This window comes from Capricornis sumatraensis, chromosome 8 (assembly GCF_032405125.1).
Source record: "Capricornis sumatraensis isolate serow.1 chromosome 8, serow.2, whole genome shotgun sequence".
Classification (NCBI taxonomy): Eukaryota; Metazoa; Chordata; class Mammalia; order Artiodactyla; family Bovidae; genus Capricornis; species Capricornis sumatraensis.
The window spans coordinates 94371985-94397213 of record NC_091076.1 but is presented as its reverse complement, the minus strand read 5'-3'; the positions used below and the strand labels follow the sequence as shown (position 1 = coordinate 94397213).

General features: G+C 35.4%; 1 protein-coding gene across 3 annotated transcripts in view; it reads left to right on the top strand.

Annotated features, from left to right (window-relative positions):
- GPATCH8 (G-patch domain containing 8) overlaps positions 1-25229 on the top strand; it is a 92641-nt gene that overhangs the window by 16859 nt on the left and 50553 nt on the right. For 2 of the 3 annotated variants that reach the window (XM_068976265.1, XM_068976264.1), the window contains exons 2-3: positions 3449-3523; positions 11751-11823. In XM_068976265.1, coding sequence (XP_068832366.1) covers positions 3449-3523; positions 11751-11823 — 148 coding nt within the window. The remainder of the gene's footprint in view (positions 1-3448; positions 3524-11750; positions 11824-25229) is intronic. The other variant, XM_068976266.1, reaches the window with a different exon arrangement.

Here is a 25229-nt window from a genome sequence, read left to right as displayed (position 1 = left end):
TTTCTATTAGGATATTTGAGTATTGGGTTAGTTAAGTATAAAATTCAAAAGAAAAAAACATGTGCAGTTAAAAATGGCCTCTGTCTCATCTCTTGTCTCTCAAACAGGTTTCTGAGTTAACTTCTAGAATCAACCAGTTTTCAGGGGGCTGAAAAAACCACTAGTTGGTGTTTTCCTCTAGTTTTGCTTTTTTTCAGAATGCTGTATAAATAGAATCAGGTAACTTCTTCAGCATGACTTCTTTTAATTAGCATAATGTGTTTGAAATTCATACACATGTTGCTTATATGAGTAGTTTGTTCCTTTTATTGCTGAATATTTGTCCATGTATGGGTGTACTATAGTTTTTACATTTCTTTCCCAGTTGAGGGACATTTGAGTAATTTCCAAACATTCACAGGCAGGTTTTGTGTGAACATAAGTTTTTCGTTTTACTTGTGTGAATACCTAGTGACAATATTGATGGGTTATTTGGATAAATGTGTGTATAAGTTTATAAGAAACTGCCAAACTATTTTCTTAAGTGGCTGTACCATTTTACATTCCTACCAGCAAACTTTTGCCTGCTTTAGAACTAGGTTTTCTTAATATTGTGTTTTGTGACTTCTTTATATATTTTGGATACAGATCTTCTAAGATTTGTGAATATTTTCTCTCAATTCAATTTTTCAATTTTTTCTTTCATAAGTTGTGCTTTGGGGTTGTATCTTAAATCCTTGTCTCACCCAAGGTCTGCTTTTAGGTCTGTGATACATTTTTTGAGTTATATTTTTATCATGGTGTGCAGTGTGGATTAGACTTTTTTGCATATGAGTACCTAGTTCTAGCACCATGTATTGAAAATACTTCTCTAATTGTTTTTGAACCTTTGTTGAAGATCAATTAATCGATTGTCCTAAGTTAAATAAAGGTTTAGCTGCTTTAAAAAATAGTAGCCAATTATTGTTGGTAGTTTGAAATTATTCTTTTATAATTAAATTATATCAAGCTATAGAGTAAAAGAACTGTCTCGATGAACATGAGTTTGAGTAAACTCCAGGAGTTGGTGATGGACAGGGAGGCCTGGTGTGCTGCAGTCTATGGGGTCGCAAAGAGTCGGACACAGCTGAGTGACTGAACTGACTGATAGAGTAAAAGAGAATTATGAAATTTGGCCGGACATTGGTGTCCTATGGGCTTGCCTTGTGGCTAAGCTGGTAAAGAATCTGCCTGCAATGTGGGAGACCTGGGTTTGATCCCTGGGTTGGGAACATCACCTGAAGAAGGGAAGGGCTATCCACTCCAGTATTCTGGCCTGGAGAATTCCATGGACTGTATAGTCCATGGGGTTGCAAAGAGTTGGGCACGACTGAGTGACTATCACTTTCACTTTGGTGTCCTATACTGTGAGATTTGGGTTAATCTAATTTATCTGGATATTTATTATTTAAGAGTTTAGATGTACTTTGCAGTTAACAACTTTTAAGTAACTGCTAAACTTAAAAAATAAAGTTATTTATTTAATTTTGGCTGTGCTGGGTCTTTGTTGCTGCGCAAGGTTTTCTCTAGTTTCTGTGTGTGGGCTTTAGTAGCTGTGGGACATGGGCTCAGTAGCTGTGTTTCCTAGGCTTAGTTGCTCTGCAGCATGTGAGATCTTCCCAGATCAGGGATCAGACCATGTCTTCTGCATTGGCAGGTGGATTTTTTACCACTGAACCACCAGGGAAACCCCAACGATGAAACTTTTGAATGCTAGAATAGAAGTTAAATGCCAAGAGGCAGGTGTTACTTTAAAGAGATCATTGGATGAAATATTGGAGATTAAGACAGACTTTCAGGATTAATGGCTATTTTTTTATATTATTTGTTGATGGTTGTTTTTTCATCATTCCGGGAAGGGAGAGTTGTAGTGTTAGTTGCTTAGTCATGTCTGACTCTTTGTGAGCCCATGGACTGTATGTAGCCTGCCAGGCTCCTCTATCCATGGGATTCTCCAGTCACGAATAATGGAGTGGGTTACCATTCCCTTCTCCAGGGGATCTTTCCAATCCAGGAGTCGAAACCAGGTCTCCTGCATTGAGGCAGATCCTTTTACTGTCTGAGCCCCTCTGCTCTTAAATCCTGTTCCGTTTTTAAGATGAGCTTTTATCTTTGGAAACCCCACTCCTATCCTATTACTCCTTTCTTCTTTTAGATAGACTCTACCATACAGTTTTATTATCTTTAACCTGGTAAAAACAAATAACATAACATTTTTCATTTTAATTAAAGTGCATAGTCCAGTGGCGTTAAATACGTTACCAGTGTTATACAACCATTATTACCACTGTCTAGTTCCAGAACTTTTTCGTCCCTACAAGACCCCATTCTTGTCCTTAAGGACTTCACAGTCTGGTGACGAAAACAAGTAACCTAATGTTTACCATACGGTGTGGCAAATTACATGTCAGAGCTTGCTATAATTAAGCTGTATTCATTCAATTAAAATTTTACTTTGAAAGAGCCAAGTAATTTTTGGTTAGGTTAACATCCAGGTTGTCCTACTACTCCATACCTGAATTAAATTTAGGCTAGACCGAAATCTTTAGTCTTCTTGGCTTAAATAAATTCAGGATTCACAAATCCTCATGCCCTCTACTTTGTAAGATCATTTGAGGAATACCTGTATTTGGGATGGTACAATAATCTGCCTGCAGTGTGGGAGACCCAGATTTGATACTTGTTACTTTGTAAGAATAAGGAAACTGAAAAATTGATATTCTGATTTAAAGCTAAATTATGAACTCTTCCTTTTCTCATGGAGCAGGAAAAAAAAACAGAATTAGAGAGAACCTTCTAGATGTTTTGACTTATTCTAGTTGTAGTGACAGCTTCCTTGATTATGGTCAAATATGGTGTTATACAGGCATGCTTGTGTCTTTTGGCAGATCATTTGAGGAATAGCTGTATTGAGGATACTGTGTCAAGAGATTGTGTTTCTGAACCCCTTGAAGCTTTGGAGTTGGAAATTGATGATTTAAAGTTGACTATTTTAGCAGTTTTAGTGAAAGGCAATGCTAGCAACATTGAACAGTGTTGTAATACAGATTTTATTTGCATTCTGCTGTCAGGGTTTGTTTGCTGTAGCACAAGATTGTTTTGGAAAAGTAAAACACAGTACAGCCCTTTGTTTTTAAGATTCTGCAGTCTTCCTAATATAGTCAATCTAAGAAAGAGTTGCTGTCCCAAATGATGGTTAATGTTTTAGTTAGCAATTTCAGTGTTTATCATAAGAAGACAAGTTCATATTACTAGATCTAGACTTCTAATAAATTGTGTTTACAGATTTAAGACAGCCTGAATTTGTGACAGTTTGGGTTGTTTATTCAAAAAGAATGAAAAATTAAAGATAACCCCCTAGTTTGATTAGTTTTACTAATAATTTTGGCATTTGCTTTTAGGAAAAATAACTGTAATCTTGTTTTTTCAGGGTAATCACTTTGATCAATATGAAGAAGGACATTTGGAAATTGAACAAGCATCCCTTGACAAGCCTATAGAATCGGTAAGATCAGTGCTTAATTTGGGGTCATAAATAGTTAGGTAGTGTTCGTGTGACACTTGATGTGAATGAAGTTAAACTTATTAATTAACTTATAGTACAGTTTAGAGCTGTTTTCTTGCATGCCCTGCAGTAATCAAGTAGAGTTTGAGTTGTAATCTAATATTTAATATGTTAGGAAATCAGTGAAAAAAATCTAGAAACACTTTAGAATTTTGATGGAAAAATACCATTTTGGGCCCATACTCTGTTAAAGATAACAAGCTTAAGTTTAGTTGAAGTTTTTGTAAATTGAATTAAGGAGTAAAATGTATTTTGATCCTTTAAAAAACTTCACCTTTCCTGGCAACATAATCATGTGTGAAATATTCCATTAGGAACAGTTAGGGGCTAATATTTTTATTTACCAGACTCTTGTGAGACGTGGTAACTTTGGTTTCTATGGTTTAAGAGATGTCTGGTTTTTGTCAAAAGTTGATTGTATCTATTCACATGACTTAATTTTAAATATTGATATAACACAACAGAACAAGGAGATTTATTTTCCTGACTCTTAATTTTTGAACATTATTTTTATTTTGAAAAGCCCGTTATTTTCAGATTACACAGTCCATTGTTAAAATGTCTAAATTTGTCAGTATTGTCAGTATTTAATATTTGTTCTTAAGTGTATGTATTTAATAAGGGTTTCAGAGAGTTATTGATTAACTAGAATGGAAAGTCACCCGAGAGAGAGTCTCTATAACAGCCAAGATGTTCCCCCTTCTCCCTTTAAGAAATACTAGCTTCTCCTCCTCCCTCAGGAAAATAAGGCAGTTTAGAGAATACAGATATTTTAACTTCAGCTTTTATTTTCATAGCTGTAGCATAGTAAAGGATCAACATATATTTATGTTCCTAACTAGGTTGGTGTTGTGTGTGTTTGTGTGTGTGTTTAGATGTTTACAGAAATTTACACAACTTGGGGTGTTCGACATTTTTCTTCCACAGCAGTTGGCCCATATTAGCTAAGCAGCCATGATCTGGTTTGTATTGCACGGTCTGCCTTTTTTTAATTTCTTCTCTAGGGTTTCTTTCTCCCCACCTCCCCTTCTTATTTCTGTTCTTCTGGTCCAGTGAACACTGCATATAGTACCTTCTGTCTTAATGTGCTGGCATGATGCTAGACTTAGGCATGGCAGTAATTGATGACGCATGTGATAATGCTGCAGAGGGAGAATTCACATCTGATGTTGTGCTGAAAGCCCAGTCTTGTGTTTTGACTTAAGGATGAAATGCCAGGCCCACTTTGATGAGTTAAAAAATCTTTGAAGTTTTTGTCTTATTTTACTATCGTCTTGGGAATTATCACAAGGTGGAGTTTTACAGTGAAATCTATGGGCTAGCTAGGTCAGTATTTTATACTTGGAAAATAATTTTTCCATATCATTTAAATGTTTCTTTGGGTCAAAGTTTAAGAATAGATAGCTGTCAAAAGAAAGGCCCAGGTGCCATATTCTGCAAGGTACAAGGTTGATTAATATTATACTAGCTATAATTCAGTGGGTAATCAGACTTAACAGTAGCAGGAAATTTAGCTGGACTAAATTTGTGGCCTAGTATTCATTATTACTTTACTCAAGAAAGATTTAATAAAGCACGAAATTAAATGATATTTAACATTTTAAAAGCCTTCTTTTAGGAATGCATTTAAAGGTTTTTGGAAAGTTCATTCCTTCGGCATGTGGGACTAGTGCTCTTTTTCCTCTCACAGTGTCCAGGAATTTTCCCAGCATATGTCATAGAAAGAACACTGTCATAAGGCAGTCGGACTGAGTAATCTCAGTGAGTAGGAGTGGAATTGATATATGCCTTATTTATTAAATAGTATTATCTTCTCCACTAAAAATAGCAAGTATCCTCAGACTGGATGTTTAATTTTTTATGAATAAGTATATGTTCAGAGATGTATAGTAGTAAATTGTACTTCTAATGAAAATTTACTCTGGAAACACATTAAAACATGCATTATTTGTGATATGGTAGTTTAGTAATAGTAAGGTGCTTCATAGCCAACGTGGTGTTAGATAGAAGTGGGGCAAAAAGAGAGAGATTTTATTTCTGTTCCCCAATCATTTGGGGGTAAATTTAAAGTTTTAAAAGAAAGTCCTAAAATGATTGGCATAAAAATAGATAGTGTAGTAACCTCCAAGAGCCCTATCACCTTAGGAATGCCCACCAAGTAAGTGTATATTAGTTACATGTCTGGCTGGCTGGCTATCTTGTTTAGCTATTGAGCTATCTTAGGGGGAAATAGCAGTTGCTTCTAACACACAGAGAGAGTCTCTGCTGAATTAAAATCTTTCTCTGCAGCAATATCTATTGAGAGGTGCTGACTGTTTTGCTACAGCATGCAACTCAAAAGTGGCTGGAAATATGCAGCTTTGGGAGTCTACAGATCATTGCAGGAGCTAAAGGTCTAGTCATTTTTTTTTTTTAAACGAAGGTAATCTGCAGCAGCTGGTAACCGAGGAAGTCTCTGCACAGGTTTGTGCCAAGAATATGCCCGTGTGAAGGGTTATTGTGAGTATAGGATTAAGGTCTTTTTGTTTTATAATAGGGTAAATGTGTTGCACACCAGCAAGATGGGAGATGAGATACAAAGATGTGATAATACATTATGATTTTGATAAACTCCTGAAGCTTAGATTTGTTCCTGAGATGATACAGGTATTTCAGTTTCAATCCGGAAATGCTGAAAATACATCAAAATCCAGCGTTAATGAAATAGTTCATTATCTTTGGTATAAATTTTTATTTTCTCTGGTTTATTTCAACTAACCAGATATCTTTCAGTGAAGTTTCTGGTCAGTAATAAAACACTATTCCAAGAAAATTATTAAAGAATTGCCAGATAACTTGTTTATCTGAATTAAAGAGAAGGTGGGAAGTATTAACATTTTGCTCTTATTACAAAAAACTTTTTAAAATTTATGTTTTAATGTAGCTACTTTATGAGAGTTTTAGGTCCCACCTATGATTATGATCTCCACTTCATGCCGAAAAATAAAGCGTTTAAAAACCAAAAATCTTAAAACCATAACCCAGTCTAGGATTCCACCATACATCCAAAAATTGGTTGATCTGACTTAAGGTATATGGTTCTTTGTGATCTTTACAATAGAAAGAAGATGAGAAATCAGATGGGAGAGTGATTATAAGCTGTACAAAAGGCAAAATCCCTGTACCATACACTTAAAATATGTTGTCATTGTTGCAGTTGGAAGTGAAACTGCCCATCAGCCAGTACTTGGTCTTTGTTCTACCTGACTGATTAAAATTCTGTCTTTATAGTTGTCAGGTTGACTGAGCAAGTTTAAAAAAATTAATGTAAGTTTTCAAATTCCAGTTGCTGATGTTTACTTTGCATATCTAAGGATTTAGAAGTATATGTATAAGTGGGTTTTGTCATGTTGCATATCTGTTTAGATCTGTGGACTCCACTAGTTCCAAACTGTAACTCTATAAGACTGCTGATTTGATATTTAGCAGTGACCATATGTGGACTGCACTATAAATAATGTGCTTCTTGGAGCTGAATGGTGTAGCATTACTATATGGCTTTTCTCTCTAGTCTTCATTGTGTCATCTGTAGTGAGCTATAGATTTTTTTTGTTGGGGAATTTTTACAACTTGTTGTTTGCATGGGTTCACCTAGTAGCACTTGGTTTTTGCTTATAGAGTCTTTAATACACAATCAGCAAAGCTTACAATCCACTCAAGAGATTTGCCATTTTTGTCACTGTTGAAAATGAGCTAAATGGTGTAAATTGAATGTGGCTGTCAACTAAAAGAAAATTCAGTGTGGAATTAGTATTCATCTAGTCACTGCCATAATTGTAGTATAGTTTTCTCTTGAGACTTGGTATTCTATTTCCCATTATTAAAAAACTTAGAATCAGCCCCACCCAATGAAGTGAATTTTAGTCTATATTTTGGCAGACTCCTATTATACATATGGGTGGGGTTTGGCAGACTCCCATTATACAGATTGGTGGGGCTGTTTCCCAAGTGGTTATTGTTTCTTTGATGGTATACAGCTTCAGGGAGCAGAGAGAAGTTCCTGGGAAAGTTTTCTACTTGGTATTTAATTAATAAAATTGTTGAGGAATGGCTAAAACAATAATGAGATGGTTTTTTGTTTTTGTGTTATTGCTGGTATTGTGTTTTTAGCATATTGGTAGTTGTTTCTAATACACATTTCTTGCTATTATTGATGTTCCCATTTAAAAATTATATCCTCCTTTCTTGCACATTTAGTACAGAGGATTAAAATATAGCAGTTTAATTTACATTTAAGTTTAGAAATAGAAAAACCGTAAAGGCCAATTTAGGTAATCTAGATGAAAAAGGTTTTGAGTTTTTAGCTCAGCTTCATAGTTTAACCAGAATTAAGAACTTCATTCCTAACCGAATAAAAGGCCACATTGCCACCATTTTTGGAGTCTTAAGGACAGAGAGTAATAAATAGATCATGGGAGGAATTCCCTGGCAGTTCAGTGGTTAGGACCTCTGCACTTTAACTGCCAAGAACCCAGGTTCAATCCCTCATCAGGGTACTGACACCCTACAGGCTGTTTGGCACAGCCAAACAACAACACATAGGTTGTGGGAACTCTTTATGAATGATTTGGAAAACCACCCTTTTGCCTACCTCCCTTGGGCAAAGTTAGTTCCTTTATTAATTGTTTAAAATTAGTATTTCCCTGCATTTCTTCCATGTGTATTTAAAGTATAAACAGCCTATCACTATACATGCCTCTTTGTCAGTCACAAACCAGGCTGTGTTAAAATATTTATTTTCAGTTCTTTAAGATTATAAGTAAAGTTCAAATTATTTATTTTGCTTAAAAATGAAAAATGAAGTTTTTTTAGTCACTTTTGTAGTAACCAAAATAATAAACTGTTATTTCAGGAGTTAAATAGTGCTCATTGCCCTTGTTATGTCTAGATTACCGGTTGAGGCTATGCATTACTGCAGTTTACTGTTATAAATGACATTTATAGGAATGATTGACACCCTAACCAGAGAGAGTAATGATTATCACCAGTTGGCCACTGAATTAATTCCTTGCTCTTTCACAATGAAAGTTCAGTGAACAATTTGATCACTTCAGATTAGACAAGTCTGCTTTGTTCTATTAATACTTTGTTATGAGGTATTTTGATGTGCCTTTCTTGTGTTACCCATCATCCTTAAGCCTATTGGATTTTTCACTAGTCTTTATAAAACTTTTTTCTTTTGGTAGGAAAAGAAACCATAGTGAATACTAGTCCTTTCTGCAGAGTCCCAGAACTGCCATTTTTTCTTCAAAAACATAGTCTGAAATGATAGGAAAGGCTCAGATTTTCTGTAATAGTCATTCAGTTAATCGAAGAGGTTGGTGAGGGGAAGACTTTCTGGGAGATATGCCTATTATTTTTGTTGCTTTTTGTTATAATTGCAAGGACATAGAGTGGCATGTTAATAATATTAATACATAACCCCTGACATTTCATTCCCTGTTCATACTTGGGGAAAGTGAAAGTGAAGTCACTCAGTCGTGTCCAACTCTCTGCGACCCCATGGACTCTAGCCTACCAGGTTCCTCTGTCTTTGGGCCTTGAATACTGGAGTGAGTTGCCATTTCCTTCTCCAGGAGATCTTCCCAACGCAGGGATTAAACCCGGGCCTCGCGCATTGTAGACAGACGCTTTACTGTCTGAGCCACCAGGGAAGTAGATTTAATTAAAGAACAGTTTTCATTTAAAGATTTAGAAGAGAAGTACCACTGCCATTTTGTATCAATAGCTTTTTTTGAGAAGGTGACAGCCATCTTGAGTGGTTTTGTAAAAGTGATGCTAATGTGTATAACCCTAAATTTTTCTTTTTTCTCCCTCTCCCTTTAACATTTGCTTTTCCTTTCACTGTTGTCAGTCACAACACGCTGCTCTTGAATCTTTCAGCTGGTCTTGACTCGTGAATTTACTTATGCTTTCACTCTTCTTTAATAAATACATTAATTGCAAGCAGTGAATTGAAAACAAGACAAAAAAAAAAAAAACGACCATTAGTGATTGGACAGTTTCTTACTTTGTGTTACATTTAACTGTTCTTTTGACAGCCCAGTTTTTAAAGCCAGGTTCGTATGGAAATGCTTTCACTCCACTTGCACTGCTTTTGGAAATAGCATACTGCTTCATCTGTCTGTTTATTTTAGTGCATTCATAATATAACACGGTCAGCATAATGTCTCATCTCCACTTAGCCAAAAGATAGAGTTTTCTTAATTTAAAAAAAGGGACAACAATTTTTGTCAGCATGGTTTTAATACCCTAAAATTAGCCTATTAAGAGATTAAACAATACTTTATTCAGCTACATTATCTTAGAGTCATTCTGCTATCCTTGTCCTTTCTGTAGTTAATTTAGTTGTAGTAATTATGATATAAAACAAGGATTTTATGTGCAGGTAAGTGTATTTCCACAGTAGTACTATAAAGGCCTCTCTGTTTATCTTCATTTTCTGCTAACGTTAGTTGTGTTAAGACTTAAAAATTTTTTTTTTTTTTTTCAATAAAGTTATTTATAAATAGTCAGGCATTCAGTACTGGGATTACATGTATCCATAGCATTTTCTCATTCTCTCAATTCCAAGCAAAAAATAATCTCTAGTGACCTTTTATGTACAGTAATGACTGTTTATATGTATGTTTAAAATAATTGCATGTTTTGTTACAGAAACAGTTTTCATTATCATTTGCCCCATTTTTTCAAGTATCTTGATCTTTGTTCCTCTAATCAATAAAGTAATAAGCTGCTCAGTCCAGTTTTCTAGTTGGCATCCTGTCATAAACTGATAGAAGGAAGGTGACTTTTTTTTTTTTTTTAAAAACAGACCATTGAAGAGACCTAACCTCCTTCTTGTAACTTACTGTCAGAGAATATAATAGTAACATATTTTTTTCTATAATTCCAGAGCATTTTACCATTGAATATGTAGCTGGAAGATAAAAATCAATTTAATATGAGATGTTTGTTTTTAATTCATAGATTTATGGTTTAGTTGACTTCATAATTTGATTTTAGGAAATATGAGATTATTTTCAAGTGGTGATACCCAATTAATATTATAAATTACATTTTAATGCATACAGAACACTTTTTGTTTACAATTTTTAAATGTTTTCCTTTTGATAAGTAACATCATTTTATCAGATACAGTTAAATGATTATTTTAGTGTTCTCTCTGTATTTGTAAAAAGCAAAGAATTGGACAAAGGTCTGCAGAGGTTTCTAAGATCTTGAAACCTTACGCAAAAGCTGACATTTAATTGTTGTTTCTAGTGTCTTTACATGTGATTTACATTGAAGGATCTCTTCCACTGTGCTCCTAGGAAGATGAGACATTATGTATATTGGTTTTTTTCCCCTACATGCACTAATGGTTCTTTACTGTTAACTTACTGCTAGGCCTGTTTCATTCTAACATTTTAGCATTTTTGTTAGATTACATGTTGAAATGCATCACTCAGTCTGTGCTTGAGCTCATTTTATTTTTCTGTTTAATCAATTTAATTTCTCGTTTTACTAACCTCACTGTTTTTTCAGTTTAATATTGGCTGCATGCTAGTTAAATATTTATATTTTATATATATGTATTAAAAAACCAATCAAGTCTAGCCTGGATTTTGCTCTGATTGTGTTTTCATTTCTAGTGGTGGGGCAGTCTTACACTTACAACTTACTTTGTATCATGAAAGCCTGACACATAAGCAAAATAACTAAACACAATGTAGATTTTCTTTAAAAAAAAAAGAAAAAAAGCTCTTAAAGTGGTGCTGTCTAGGTGGTGGATATGATTGTATAAGTACTTTGACTTTATGCTTTTTAATGTTAGTTTTAAACTTCATAAGTGTATTCTCCCCCTTTCCCCTTCCCTTTTTTCTCTTTTTAAAAGTGTTGTGTATAAAAATTGCCCAACACACCATCAGAAAGGACCCTTACCTCTTTGTTCTTCCTGTATAAAATACTAGCCAGTATTTCTTTTTACATTAATGCCCCCCTTATTGGGCACATTTCCCCTATTAGCACCTTTTTTGCATGCATATATGTAGAATTATCTCTTGTTCATCACCTGTTATATACCACTAGGAAGGGAAGAATATATTATTGGAATATTTTTGGTTTGTCTCTCTGTTCTGTCTGTCAGGATAATATTGGACATCGCTTACTCCAGAAACATGGGTGGAAGCTGGGCCAGGGATTGGGAAAATCTCTTCAGGGTAAGTTTTTTAAATATACCAAGAAAAAAGAAAGAAAAAATGTTTCTGATGCAGATATTATGCCTGAATATATTTTTTGTCTTTCTTTAAAAAGTGTTTGGGCTTCCCCCCCTGCCTTTTATCCCCTAGAGTAGTCTGTTTTTCCTATAACTGTATTTGAAATCACTATTAAGCTAATAATTTGCAAGAGTAAGCTGCTGTATTGTGAATACTTTCAGGAAACATACTGTGTATGGCTCAGTCTGTTTTAAATTTCTTTTGGTGGAAGTGATGAGTGGGTAAAGTAAATGAAATACATAGTATCAGAATGTACTTTCTTTGTATCACTTAGTGATGTATTGTGGCTGCTGTATTTTTAAGAGGATTAATTTCAACAGCAGAGTTTAATTTTTGCCCCCCTGAATTCTTCCTGAAGCTGGTGATTGCCCTGGTTCTTTGTCTCTAATCAGAATCCATGCAATAGTAGAATAATTAACCTATATGAAACATAAAATTGAAACAGAGATTTCCTAGGGTTCTCTGAGAGGCCATTTCGCAAGTTCACGTCAGTCTCTGGGAAATGTATGGTTTAAAGTTTACACTGCGTGTATTTTTTTTTTCTTTTAACTGTACTAATCATTTGGATAACAAACACTGCCAACATTTCTGCTTCTGAGTTCTTACTAGTTGAAAACCAGTCAACCAACTCCATTTACTTGTTAGCTCCCTCGTATTCAAGGGCTGCTGTTCTCTGCAGATGTGAACAGTACCTCAGAAATGATGGAAATCATTGCACTTCTACATTTGGTCATGAAGGGTCTCATTGTATAAAGGGATATTTGGGGAGAGGTGCACTACTGTTGACTAATTTTTTTAATTTGGGAAATGAATTTCCATAATATGAGTGGGCAGTCTAATCAGTTCAAGTGACTGTATTAAGGGGCACAATAGGTCGGGGCCTGAAACAGGATGTTTCAGTCTTTAAAACTTTTGCTTTTTAAAGTATACATCCACAAATTCTATTCAGTGGTGACATGAGAAATGCTCAAAAATGTACTTCAAATGAATATTTATTACTAAGCATTAACCTATCCTTTGGGGAAGGTAGAAAGATTTGATCACCACTAAACTTGCAAGAACTCATTGTACACAGTATAAAGAATACTCAACAACTGAGAGCCATTTGTATGGCATACACCATAGATTTTGTAAAAGACCAGAAAAGAGAAAGGGTCATTAGGCCTAAAGTAGAAGTGACTTCTTGATAGGTTTAGTCCCAGTGGTTTGCACAGTTAAATGTTGGGTTGGGTTGAACGGAGGTGATAGTTCAGAATAAGGTCTGAAGATTTTATTTGATCTTTTCCCCTACTATTTGAAACCTCTCTTCCTATTCAGAGATTCCCAGGAGCATTGTTGATTGTTACTGTTTTTGTTCAGGTACAGAGGGGAGTAGAATTTGGGGACATTACATAGGTGGCTAGCGAATCTGTTTGAATCCCAGAGTTTTCCATTGTAAGCATCGGAGACTTCAAAGTACAACTAAAACTGGCAGAGAAAAAGAGTGAGAGAGATACATAGCAAGCGAGTTTAAGAAAGGTACTCTGTGATGGTCTAAAGAGGTGGGATGGGGAGGGAAGTAGGAGGGCAGTTTGGTGGGGGGGACATATATATACCTATGGCTGATTCATGTTGGTGTATGGCAGAAGCCATCACAATATTGTAGAATAATTATCCTCCAATTAAAAATAAAATTTAAAAAAGGTAAATGGGTACTTAACTATTTTTGGGTGATGGAAAATTAGTTTCATTTTAAGAATACTTTCAAACTTGGGTGTCTTTAAACTTTGAACTCCTTGAGAAGAGAAATCAGATTTTATCCATATTTCACATTCATCTCTGTGGTGATTGGCATGTAATAAGCTCTCAATAACTCGTCAATCCATTATTTATTTAAAATAAAAGAGAAATTTGAAGCCCGTCCCTTTTTTTTTCAATTGTGGCAAAGCCCACATAACATAAAATTGCCATCTTAACCATTTTTAAGTGTACATTTCAGTAGTGTTTACTAAATTCACGTTGTTGTTCAAAGCCCATGTGTCTTGAATGGCTAGTACAGTCTCTACCCTTCAAAAAGAATGGGACCTTATTCTCCTGCCAACATTAAGGGGTGACTTTAATTGTCTTGGAAATGGCTCTTTTATTTTTTTGGTGTCGCATTCAACATTGTACAGGCATTGAGTTGATTTCTCTTACATTGCTGTTTTTGTAATACCCACATAGTTTGACTAGAATATAGCCACATTTATGACATATTTAGATAATTCATGACAAATTTTTTTCATTGTACCAAACCTTTGCTACAAATAACCACTGAAGAAAGCCCTGTTGCTCTGCAGAAAATCATAATGCCTTCTTACTGCTGCATAGACGCACTGCAAATAATTTCTAGATTCATGGCTTTGTAAGTTCTTTGTATTTACTTGTTCATTGTCAACTTTTAGTTGCTTTTGTTAGATTTTAGGCTCTAACATTTTTTAACATGCAGTCATCCACTGAATTTAAGCCTGATCTTTTCGAGATTTTGCTAACATTTAAAAATTATTGCAAGCCCTGTGAGACTTTACAGAGTGCTAGTCTTTGGGGCTGCAAAGACTGGATAGGTTTGTCACTGGATAGGTTGGAGAATAGGGCATGCTAACTCTGAAACAGAATTCTTTGTGGCATGATAGAAAATTCAACTTTGTTGGGTGGGTTTAATTTTGTACTTGAATTTCCCTTATTTACCTTTTGTTTTCCCCTAATATTTATTAGGGCTTCCCTAGTGGTGCTTGGAGAAGGCAGTGGCAACCCACTCCAGTATTCATGCCTGGAAAACCCCATGGACGGAGGAACCTGGTGGGCTGCAGTCCCTGGGGTCTCTAAGAGTCCGATACGACTGAGCGTCTTCACTTTCACTTTTCACTTATATGCATTGGAGAAGGAAATGGCAACCCACTCCAGTGTTTTTGCCTGGAGAATCCCAGGGACAGGGGAGCTTGGTGGGCTGCCGTCTGTGGGCTCGCATAGAATCGGACACGACTGAAGCGACTTAGCAGCAGCAGCAGTAGGGCTAGTGGTAAAAGAACCCGTCTGCCAATGCAGGTCAGACATAAGAGACGCCAGTTCGATCCCTTTCGGGAAGATCCCCTAGAGAAGGGAATGGCAACCCACACCGGTATTCTTGCCTGGAGAATCCCATGGACAGAGGAGCCTGGAGGGCTTCAGTCCATGGGGTTGCAGAGTTGGACACGACTGAAGCGATTTAGCACACATCACAGTGTTTCTTAAAATATTCAAAAGTTAAAATTTATGTGTGGCAGATAAGTGATTGTTAGTATTAAAAAAATAAAAGACTTATAGAAAAGGTTGTCAAGATACCTGAAGGAAACAACAAGAACGACCTGCTGATGAGAAATATTATGAACGGTTGTGTTGTTGTTGTTTTTTTAATGGAGGCAGAGGGTATGTTTAATTTGGAATAAACAACAGCAAATGATAGTTGTATTTTGTGGCTGTTGAATTGGATTTGGTTCTTGAAATTGTTTTATGACCTTTTGGCAGCTTTGAAATGAAATGGAATGTAGTCAAAATCTTTATTTTGCTATGAAATAGGTAAGTAGATGTAGCCCAGAAGTGATTCCTAAACTTTCTTTGTTATATTGTCTAAGAGCTGTTTGATGATTTGGCTGATTTTTTGGTCACAAACAAAAGTTCGTCCCCTAAGACAAATGAAGAGGTATGATATATTTCATATTCCATATTTACAGGGTTCAGTCAATAATGGTCAACCAGCATTAGCTCAGCTATGAGATAATAATGTGTTCTAGTTATACCAGCTGTAAATAATGTAAGTCATGGGCAAAATAAATAAGATTGTTCCTGCTCTTCAGGTTTATTTTCCAGTCCTCTAAATCTTGCTTTTTAAACTCACGGTACACTTTTGAAGGTTTTGAGACCAGGGACCGTTTATATTTTTTAGTATGTGATCAATTGAATACTTAATTGACAAATTGCTTTAAGTTCCTTGAGGGTAGGGATTCTCTTTTATTTTTGTTTAGAAGCACTTGGTATAGGGTATGAAGCAGTGTGAGCAGATTTAGAAATTTAGGATTTAGGTTTGAATTTGGCTCTGCCACTTAACTTTAAGTAAAGGGACAAGTTGAATTATTTGTTTCAGCAGTAAATGAGGATTAAAATCTCTGCCTGTATTCTCGCAGTGATTATAAGGGTAAAGTAATTAAGGGAAGTTACTTTATGTAAACTGTAAAACACTATATAAATGCTAATTGTTATTAACACCTCAGTTGTATGGTGTATGTTTAGATATTTTAACTGAATTTGAGTTAAACTGTAGGTATTCATCAAAAACCTAAATATCATAAAAATCACAGAGAAGCCTCTATCTTGCTACTCTCTATTTCCCAGAATTTGTAACAGTAGTAGCTAAGATACTAATATGTGCTCTTATTAGTTGGATGGCATCACCAACTCGATGGACATGGGTTTGAGCAAGCTCCAGGAGTTGGTGATGGACAGGGAAGCTTGGTATGTTAGTCAATGGGGTTGCAAAGAGTCAGACATGACTGAGCGACTGAACTGAACTGAACTGAATATGTGCTAGATATTTGACTCCCAGTTCTGTGCTTTTAATGCTATGTATGTTTTAGGGTCCTAAGTCCCTAATTTTGCTGTTTGTTTTAATTCTGAGCTCTTAGTTACATCTGAAAGAGCCTCAGTCACTAAGCAGTGGGGTTGGGACAACTGTATAGTAACCTAAAAAAAGACGTTGGATCTCCACTGTCGTACCTTACCCCAAAACATATTATAGATGACTAAAATAATTAAATGTAAAAAAGAAAATTGTTGAGATGAACAATAGGATAATTATTAAAGATAATCTTATAATAAGGAGAACTTTTTAAAGTTCAACTCCAAACCCAGAAATCCTTAAAAGAGGGATAAATTTGACTATATTTCATCATAGTAAAGTAAAAGAACAACAACTAAACAAACTGGGGGAAATATCTGTAATATCTCATTGTAGACAGAGGACAGATTTCTTTATGTATTTATTGGTATGTGAAATACTTGTAACCTAAATAGAAAGGGGGAAATGCTATGAATACTGTTTACAGAAAAGTATTGCAGATGATCTTTTGACTATGAAAATATTCTCATTTCTTCTCATATTAGAGATAATGCATATTAAACCTATTTTGGGGAAAATAGGTTCTTAAATCATAGCCAGTGAGACTGTAAACAGATAAAACCACTATAGAGAACAGTTTGAATTACTTAAAGATTAAAATGCATGTATCCTTAGATCCAACAATTCTGTTTCTATCTTTAACTTATTCATGAAATGCACAAAATGATGTATGATTGAAGTTATTCATTATATCACTGTAATAAAAGATTGGAAATAGTCTACCATATTTCCTTGATCCTAAGACGTTTTTTCATATTTTAATAAAGGTAAAATTAGATGTACCTTATTAATGGCATTAAAGTTATAATGGCAGCTTTTAAAATTTCTTAGTGGCACATAAAACAGTGTGTTTCCATTTTCCATTATTTTAAATGGAATATACATCAACCCAGCAGCTAACCAGCTTCTAAAACATTGCTTGTTTATTGATTGTTTATTGATTAAAAAAAATTAAGATATAAAGTATATATTTCTTCCTGATTACCAAATAATTACTATGGTTCTTAACAGTTGCTTTCTCTGCTGTAACATGTTGATAGCTTTTATTGATACTTAAGCAGCTTTCCCAAAGTCCTACAAGTTGTATATGAAATGTATTATATATCTAGGTTTCTCACATATCTTTTTGTTAAAAATGTTGAATTAGATTTTTGAGATTGAAGCATAAAAATTTTACTGTGTGAAATCGTTGGTTGGAAAATATGTCAAGAGAGATGAACTGAAGCATTTCACTGTGAAACATTAAAAGGGTACATTCTGTGGGGTTTGTGCATATATTTGTTTCTTGTTTGCTTGACTATGCAGAGAAAAATCATTGTTAAGGCAGACTGTGAAGGGAAAGTGAGTTGCTTTTTACTGTATCCTTTTAAAATTTGATATGATACACTATTACTACTAAAAAATGTAGAAAGTTGTTTTGAAAAAGACTCAGAGTAGACAGAATCCAAGCAGAGTAGAGTTGGTTTCTTTAGTGTTTCTTTGGTTTTATGTATGTATCCCTCCTCCCACTCTAGTTTCAGCTAGCAAACAAATGGTAAATATAGTTGGGTAAACCCTGCATTAGCTAAGCCCCAACAGTGCTTATATTAATACATTTTATGACTAAAGAAAAACTAGATTTGAATTCCATACAGTAGAAATATGTAGTGTTAAAATTTGGACTTTATTGTTAAGTTAGAATGTTGATTTTTAAAACCACACTTCTAAGAAAAATCATTCTTTGGCTGGGGAAAAATAGGTTTTCTTTAATACTATGAAGACATAGATAAATGTTCTGGATAGGATATTTGTAAAAAGCTGAGTTGTTGTCCTTCTTTTTTAGTTTCCCTTTGAAATTTGTTTTCATGGATTATGTGCCAAATCTAGAATCTAAACATTCTGCATGTCAGTATGGATTGTCAGAAAGGCTTAGTTATATTTGTTGCTGGTCTAGCTGAAGGAGCCTGGTAGCTATAATGATCTTTGTTCCTTGGTAATTAAATGAGCTGTGCAGTCTTTATGCGTTTCCAAAGGTAAGCATAATTTTAGTAATTCAGGTATCAAATTTAGTAAGATACGGATTATATATAACCTCTGACTATCTTAATGAAATTTTCTTAATATAAACAAATGAGTTGAATCCAGTTAGTAAACAAAATTAGAATTGACAGTCTAATAGTTAAAAAGTCTAGATTTTAGAGCTAGAGTTATGACCAACCTAGAGAGCATATTAAAAAGCAGAGACATTACTTTGCCAACAAAGGTCCATCTAGTCAAGGCTATGGTTTTTCCAGTGGTCATGTATGGATGTGAGAGTTGGGCTGTGAAGAAAGCTAAGCACCAAAGAATTGATGCTTTTGAACTGTGTTGTTGGAGAAGACTCTTGAGAGTCCCTTGGACTGCAAGGAGATCCAACCAGTCCATCCTAAAGGAGATCAGTGCTGGGTGTTCATTGAAAGGACTGATGCTGAAGCCAAAACTCCAATACTTTGGCCACCTCATGCGAAGAGTTGATTCATTGGAAAAGACCCTGATGCTGGGAGGGATTGGGGGCAGGAGGAGAAGGGGATGACAGAGGATGAAATGGCTGGATGTCATCACTGACTCGATGTACATGAGGTTGAGTGAACTCTGGGAGTTGGTGATGGACAGACAGGGAGGCCTGGCGTGCTGTGATTCATGGGGTCGCAAAGAGTCGGACACGACTGAGTGACTGAACTGAACTGAACTGAGAAATGAAAAGGGATTGGGGGAGATGAGAAGGGGAAATAGTGAACTCAGATGCTGTATAGACTGCTTGTTTCTCAGTATAGAGATTATTGCATTTAAAGACAGACATTAAATATATGTTAAGGTGTTATTTAATCAGAAGACATTAAATATATATCAAGTTCATGCAAAATAATTAGAAAGGAAGTAGCAAATTTTTCTAATTTAGATCAGATACTTTTTTACTAAGGAAAGAGTAGACCAGTTATAGAAGCAGTTTGGACATTCTCAAGGTAGATTACTTTAAATGAAGCACTCACTGGTGAAGAATTACGTTAAAATAGTTGCACTTCTATTAAATACTTGTGTTCAAGAGACCATAATAAAGAGATACATTGTGAGATACTACCGTTACTCTCATAAGTTTGCCGTTTATTTTAGGAGATAAGTGGAAGAAACCTTAAGAGTAAACTCTGTAAGAATAAATGACTAGGGAAGACCTCGCAATGAAGTCTTAAGGAGGGAGGAATAGGTATTACCAAAGAAAGAGACACTGATGTATACAAGGTGATTACAGTTGGCGAAGAGTAGGTGTGGCTGGCTAGAGCAGAAAATGTCCATTCGGCAGTGAATGTCACACTTTAAAAGCAGAAGAACTTATCAAAATACATATTTTTAAAATGAACTTTGACATATAAAAGAATGGAAAAAACCATAATTATTTGGTTGAAGCAGGGTTCTGGGTGTTCAAGAGCAGTTGAGAAACCATAACTAGAAAGCAGTAATGGGAAATTGGTTCAGATAGGCACAATTCTAGTATTATCTTAACTAAAACCTCATTTAATTATTTTTTTAAAAATTTTTAATTGGAGGATAATTGCTTTACAATGTTATGTTGGCTTCTGCCATACAACAACATAAATCAGCCACAAGTCCATGTATGTCCCCTCCCTCCTGAATCTCCTCTCACTCCCTACTTTATCCCACCCCTCTAGTTTACAGAGCACTGGGTTGAGTTCCCTATCCCCATATAGCAGCTTCTCCCATTGTCTATTTAACACATATAATTCTTAAAGCAAGACTATGTTATTCCAGCTTTGCAGAGGAAAAACTGAGGCTTAAAGAAGTTGAGCAAGTTGCTCAAGAATAAACCATCAGTAAATGACAGTATCAAAATTTAAACCTTGGTCTTTTTGACCCCAAAATCCATGCTGCTAACTAACTACCACACTGAATGTAGAAGGCTGCTCCAATTTGGGACTTTATTTTGTAAAGCAAAGGCAGTTTTTTTATTAGAAGAGAGGTATAGACTTATCTCGCAGATAGAAATATTGAAGCTAATTTAATCAGAAATTCACTTTACAAATGAAGAAATGTAGGTTTAGGGTTCCAGAATGTTCCATTATACCAATTAGCACATTGGTGGTAGGAGTTAAGTTTGAATCTCACCAAAGTATGACTGAAGGTGAAGGTGTAAAACCATTTAGAAAGTTGTCTAGATATGAGTTGATAAGGGCATAGAATAAAATGATAGCAGTGGCACTGGAAAGGAAAGTGTAGTTATGAAGGATGATAAATCAGCTATGAAGTCTAATATACAGTTGATTCATGCACGTGTCTTGCTAGCAAGCCTTTGTTCACTGGGTTTAGTGTTAATCCTTTATAATAGCTAGCGTTTAAGTGTTTACAAAGTGTTTGCACATGTATAGTCTAATTTAAGTCCTCTCTGGGGTAGTTACTCCTTTTTTACAGATGAGGAGATTGACATTTTAAGCAATTCTTTGCCCCAAATCTTACAGCACATAGGTAGTAGAATCATGTTGCCAAAAACCTATGCTTTTAATCAGTATGCTATCTATAATGTACTTAAATGCTGTGTGGTGGCTTACTTCTGTCTTCTGGAGAAATGTGATGGTGGTGAGAAATAAGTACTGCATAATTGAAATGTACAATAGTTACTCTGGTTGAAAAAAATGTAGGTAGCTTTGAATGTGATATTTTTTCTTCGAGCACATGAAGTAGTCATTTATGTTCTTGATGATAAATATAAATTTATGTAAATTAACTGGAAACTTGAGGCTAGATTGAGTAGTAAGAACCTTGGCCACATTTTTAGGAGTGATAGATAATTGATCTCCAAGGGTAAAGAGAATACTGTAATTTCTTGTCTCATACTATAATTTCCTCCTTTATTTTTTCTTACACTTTATATTTCTCTTGTGGTGTTTTTAACATTCTGCCTTGAATAATTTGTATTTATGTGTCTCTTAACTCTTGTGAGCCATCTTCCTCGGAACCTCTGAACCATCTTCCCTGGTGGCTCAGAGGTTAAAGCATCTGCCTCCAATGCGGGAGACCCGGGTTTGATCCCTGGGTCGGGAAGATCCCCTATAGAAGGAAATGATCCCCTGGAGAAGGAAATGGTAACCCACTCCAGTATCCTTGCCTGGAGAATCCCATGGATGGAGAAGCTTGATAGGCTACAGTCCATGGGGTCACAAAGAGTCGGACACTACTGAGCGACTTCACTTACTTACTCACTTAACTCTTGTTAGACTATAAACTCCTAAGTGGTAACAATTACTAGGCATTTATGTGTTTTCTGTTGTTGCTTTTCAATATGTTTTTTTAATTCTGCATATAGTAACTGAATCTGTAGAATGTGCCAGATCTGTACTAAGTCTTAAGAGTTAAGGAATGAATAAGATGTAGCTCTTGTCTCCGGAGGCTTATGTCTAATATAGACACAAGTGTAACAAATAAATCTAGTGCAGTATAGTACTGTAATTGTGAAGTTAAAGGTACAGTGGGGACTAAATAGAGAATTGAAAAACATAACTTAGAATTTTAACTTATTTCTTGAAGGATTTAATAAGTGAACGATCTCATTGTGAGAGTAAGGAAGCAAACAACTGTATTAGCATCTGCCCAACTAGTTAGTTGACACATGGAATCATCAAATACTTCTATAAGAACCACTGGTATTTAAAAGTAGGACCAGATATAAACATGATAAGAACACAAAGTTTAAAAGTATGATTTCTGAGAAATATATTTTGATAAAAAAGCTAAAAATGAAAATATTTATTAAAAATGGCTACCAAAATTTGAAGTAATGGATTGTACATTTAGAAAAGGGGACAAAATAATATTATCTTACATGTATAAATGTGGTTTATTAGTTCTAAATTCAGCCTTTTCTATCTTACTGAGTCTTTTGAAATCTGTGACGTAGATAACTTTGTAACCAAATGAGTTACAGAGAAAATCTAGCTGGAGCTTAGAAGGAAAGAGCAGAGGACAGTCTCAAGAGTAGGACTTGGAAGCTCCGATGCCTGTTGGGGTCAGGTGGTAACATAAACAGTTGAAGCCGACTGAACTTGAGACAGTAAGTAGGAAGTAATGTGAGTTGTGCCATGTCTGGAGAGGAATAATTGCCACTCAGCTAGCTCTTGCTCATTGTTACTGTGTAGGAATATAGTCTGATGTGTTGCCAGACCTGAATTTAAAAAAACAATACCAGAAATCCAGATATTCTGGTGAAACTTAGTAATTGATAAATGTTGGCTCAAAGATTCATAGGTTACTACTTTATGACCTCATTTGAAATTTGACCTGGGTTTAAATTCAAGCTCTGCAATCAGTTAGTGGTGTACCTTTCCTCAGTATGCTCAAATCTTTAAAAGATTTCAGAACTGTTTGGGGAATTAAACATGATGGCATATAAGCTTTATACCTGTATCTTATCTCATATTCCTCTCAAAAGGTAGGGTGGGAGATAATGCCACTTTAAATAGATTGAGAAACTTAAGTGTCTATCCATGGTCAAACTGCTGAGGATAGTAGCTGTGTTTGTAACATAAATCTTCTGACCTCTACTCTAGTTCAGTTCAGTTCAGTTCAGTCACTCAGTCGTGTCCGACTCTTTGCAACCCGATGAATCGCAGCACGCCAGGCCTCCCTGTCCATCACCAACTCCTGGAGTTCACTCAAACTCCCGTCCATCGAGTCCGTGATGCCATCCAGCCATCTCATCCTGGGTCGTCCCCTTCTCCTCCTGCCCCCAATCCCTCCCAGCATCAGAGTCTTTTCCAATGAGTCAACTTTTCACATGAGGTGTCCAAAGTACTGGAGTTTCAGCTTTAGCATCATTCCTTCCAAGGAAATCCCAGGGCTGATCTCCTTCAGAATGGACTGGTTGGATCTCCTTGCAGTCCAAGGGACCCTCAAGAGTCTTCTCCAACACCACAGTTCAAAAGCATCAATTCTTTGGTGCTCAGCCGTCTTCACAGTCCAACTCTCACATCCATACATGACCACTGGAAAAACCATAGCCTCGACTAGACAGACTTAAGTCGGCAAAGTAATGTCTCTGCTTTTGAATATACTATCTAGGTTGGTCATAACATTTCTTCCAAGGAGTAAGCGTCTTTTAATTTCATGGCTGCAGTCACCATCTGCAGTGATTTTGGAGCCCCCCCAAAATAAAGTCTGACACTGTTTCCACTGTTTCCCCATCTATTTCCCATGAAGTGATGGGACCAGATGCCATGATCTTCGTTTTCTGTATGTTGAGCTTTAGGCCAACTTTTTCACTCTCCACTTTCACTTTCATGAAGAGGCTTTTCAGTTCCTCTTCACTTTCTGCCATAAAAGGGTGGTGTCATCTGCATATCTGAAGTTATTGATATTTCTCCCAGCAATCTTGATTCCAGCTTGTGCTTCTTCCAGTCCAGCATTTCTCATGATCTACTCTAGTACTTTTAGCTTTAGTGAGCAGCAGAATCACTTTGGGTGCTTGTTAAAGATACAACTCAGCAGGCCTGCAGTGGGGTTCAGGAAATTACATTTTAAATAAACTCCCCAAGTAATTTGCTTTAGGTCATATGAATAAAATAAGCTTCTGAGAATGTTACCTTCACTGTGGCAAGTAGGGGTAGACAGTTGGTTCTTATAGTGATTTTTAGTCTGACTTAATATAATGCTATTTATTTTTCTTGTAATCTTATCTTTATCCTGATTTACACTGTTTCCTACATTATTATTTATGGACTTTGTGCCCTAGATTAGTTTGCATGATTAAAATGAAACTGGTTTGCATGGAAACTGGTTTCTCATACTTCTTCAAGAGTGGCATGTCTAAGAAACTTAAAATTAGCAATATATAAAATTAGTATATAAAATATACCAATATATAAATTAGTATATAATCATCATGATGTCATTGTTATTAGAGTAGTCCAATCGGGTGGAAACAGTTGAAAATATAAAATTTCACTGGTTAGCCAATATTTGAAAAGTGGAGACAAAAATACCTTCAAAGTTGTATGGAATCATAGACTTTAGCACTGGAAAAGAAAATTTCTATGGATAACCTAGGATCTGTGGGCTTTTTAGAAGAGACCCCAGAGGAAATAAGGGAGATTTTTCAGTAATTTCAATTTATTTGACTTTCTCAATTTACTTCTATGTTCCATGTAGACTTCATCTATTACAAATTTGGCATACAGTGGATTAATAACTTACTATTCAGTACACATACATAGGTTTTACTGTATTTCTCAGGTAACAGTAATAGTAAAATAGTAAGCATTTTGACAGTGTTTAAGTTTTTCTGTTTTGTTTAGGCTTAATTTACCTAAGAAAATTGTTTGTACCTGATAAATGTACCTGATAAATTTCTTAGGTGATCTGTTTCAATTTGGAGAAAGTCTTGCTAAAGTATACTTCATTCTTTTGGCTTAGATTTAATATTTGTGTAACCTTTTCAAACTCAGTAGTCACTCTTGTTAATGGAATGATAATATGGGAAGGATTTGGGGGTAGATGATAATTTTCTCCTTCAGTAAATAGAACTGTTTCATTATCACCAGGTTGCTGGTAGAACATTAGAATCTATCACAGCTTCTTAGAGTATTTTTAATTTTAAGGTATTTTAAAATGCCAGTTTTGGAAATGAAAGAACAAATTGATTTTTTAATTTTCTGAGGCC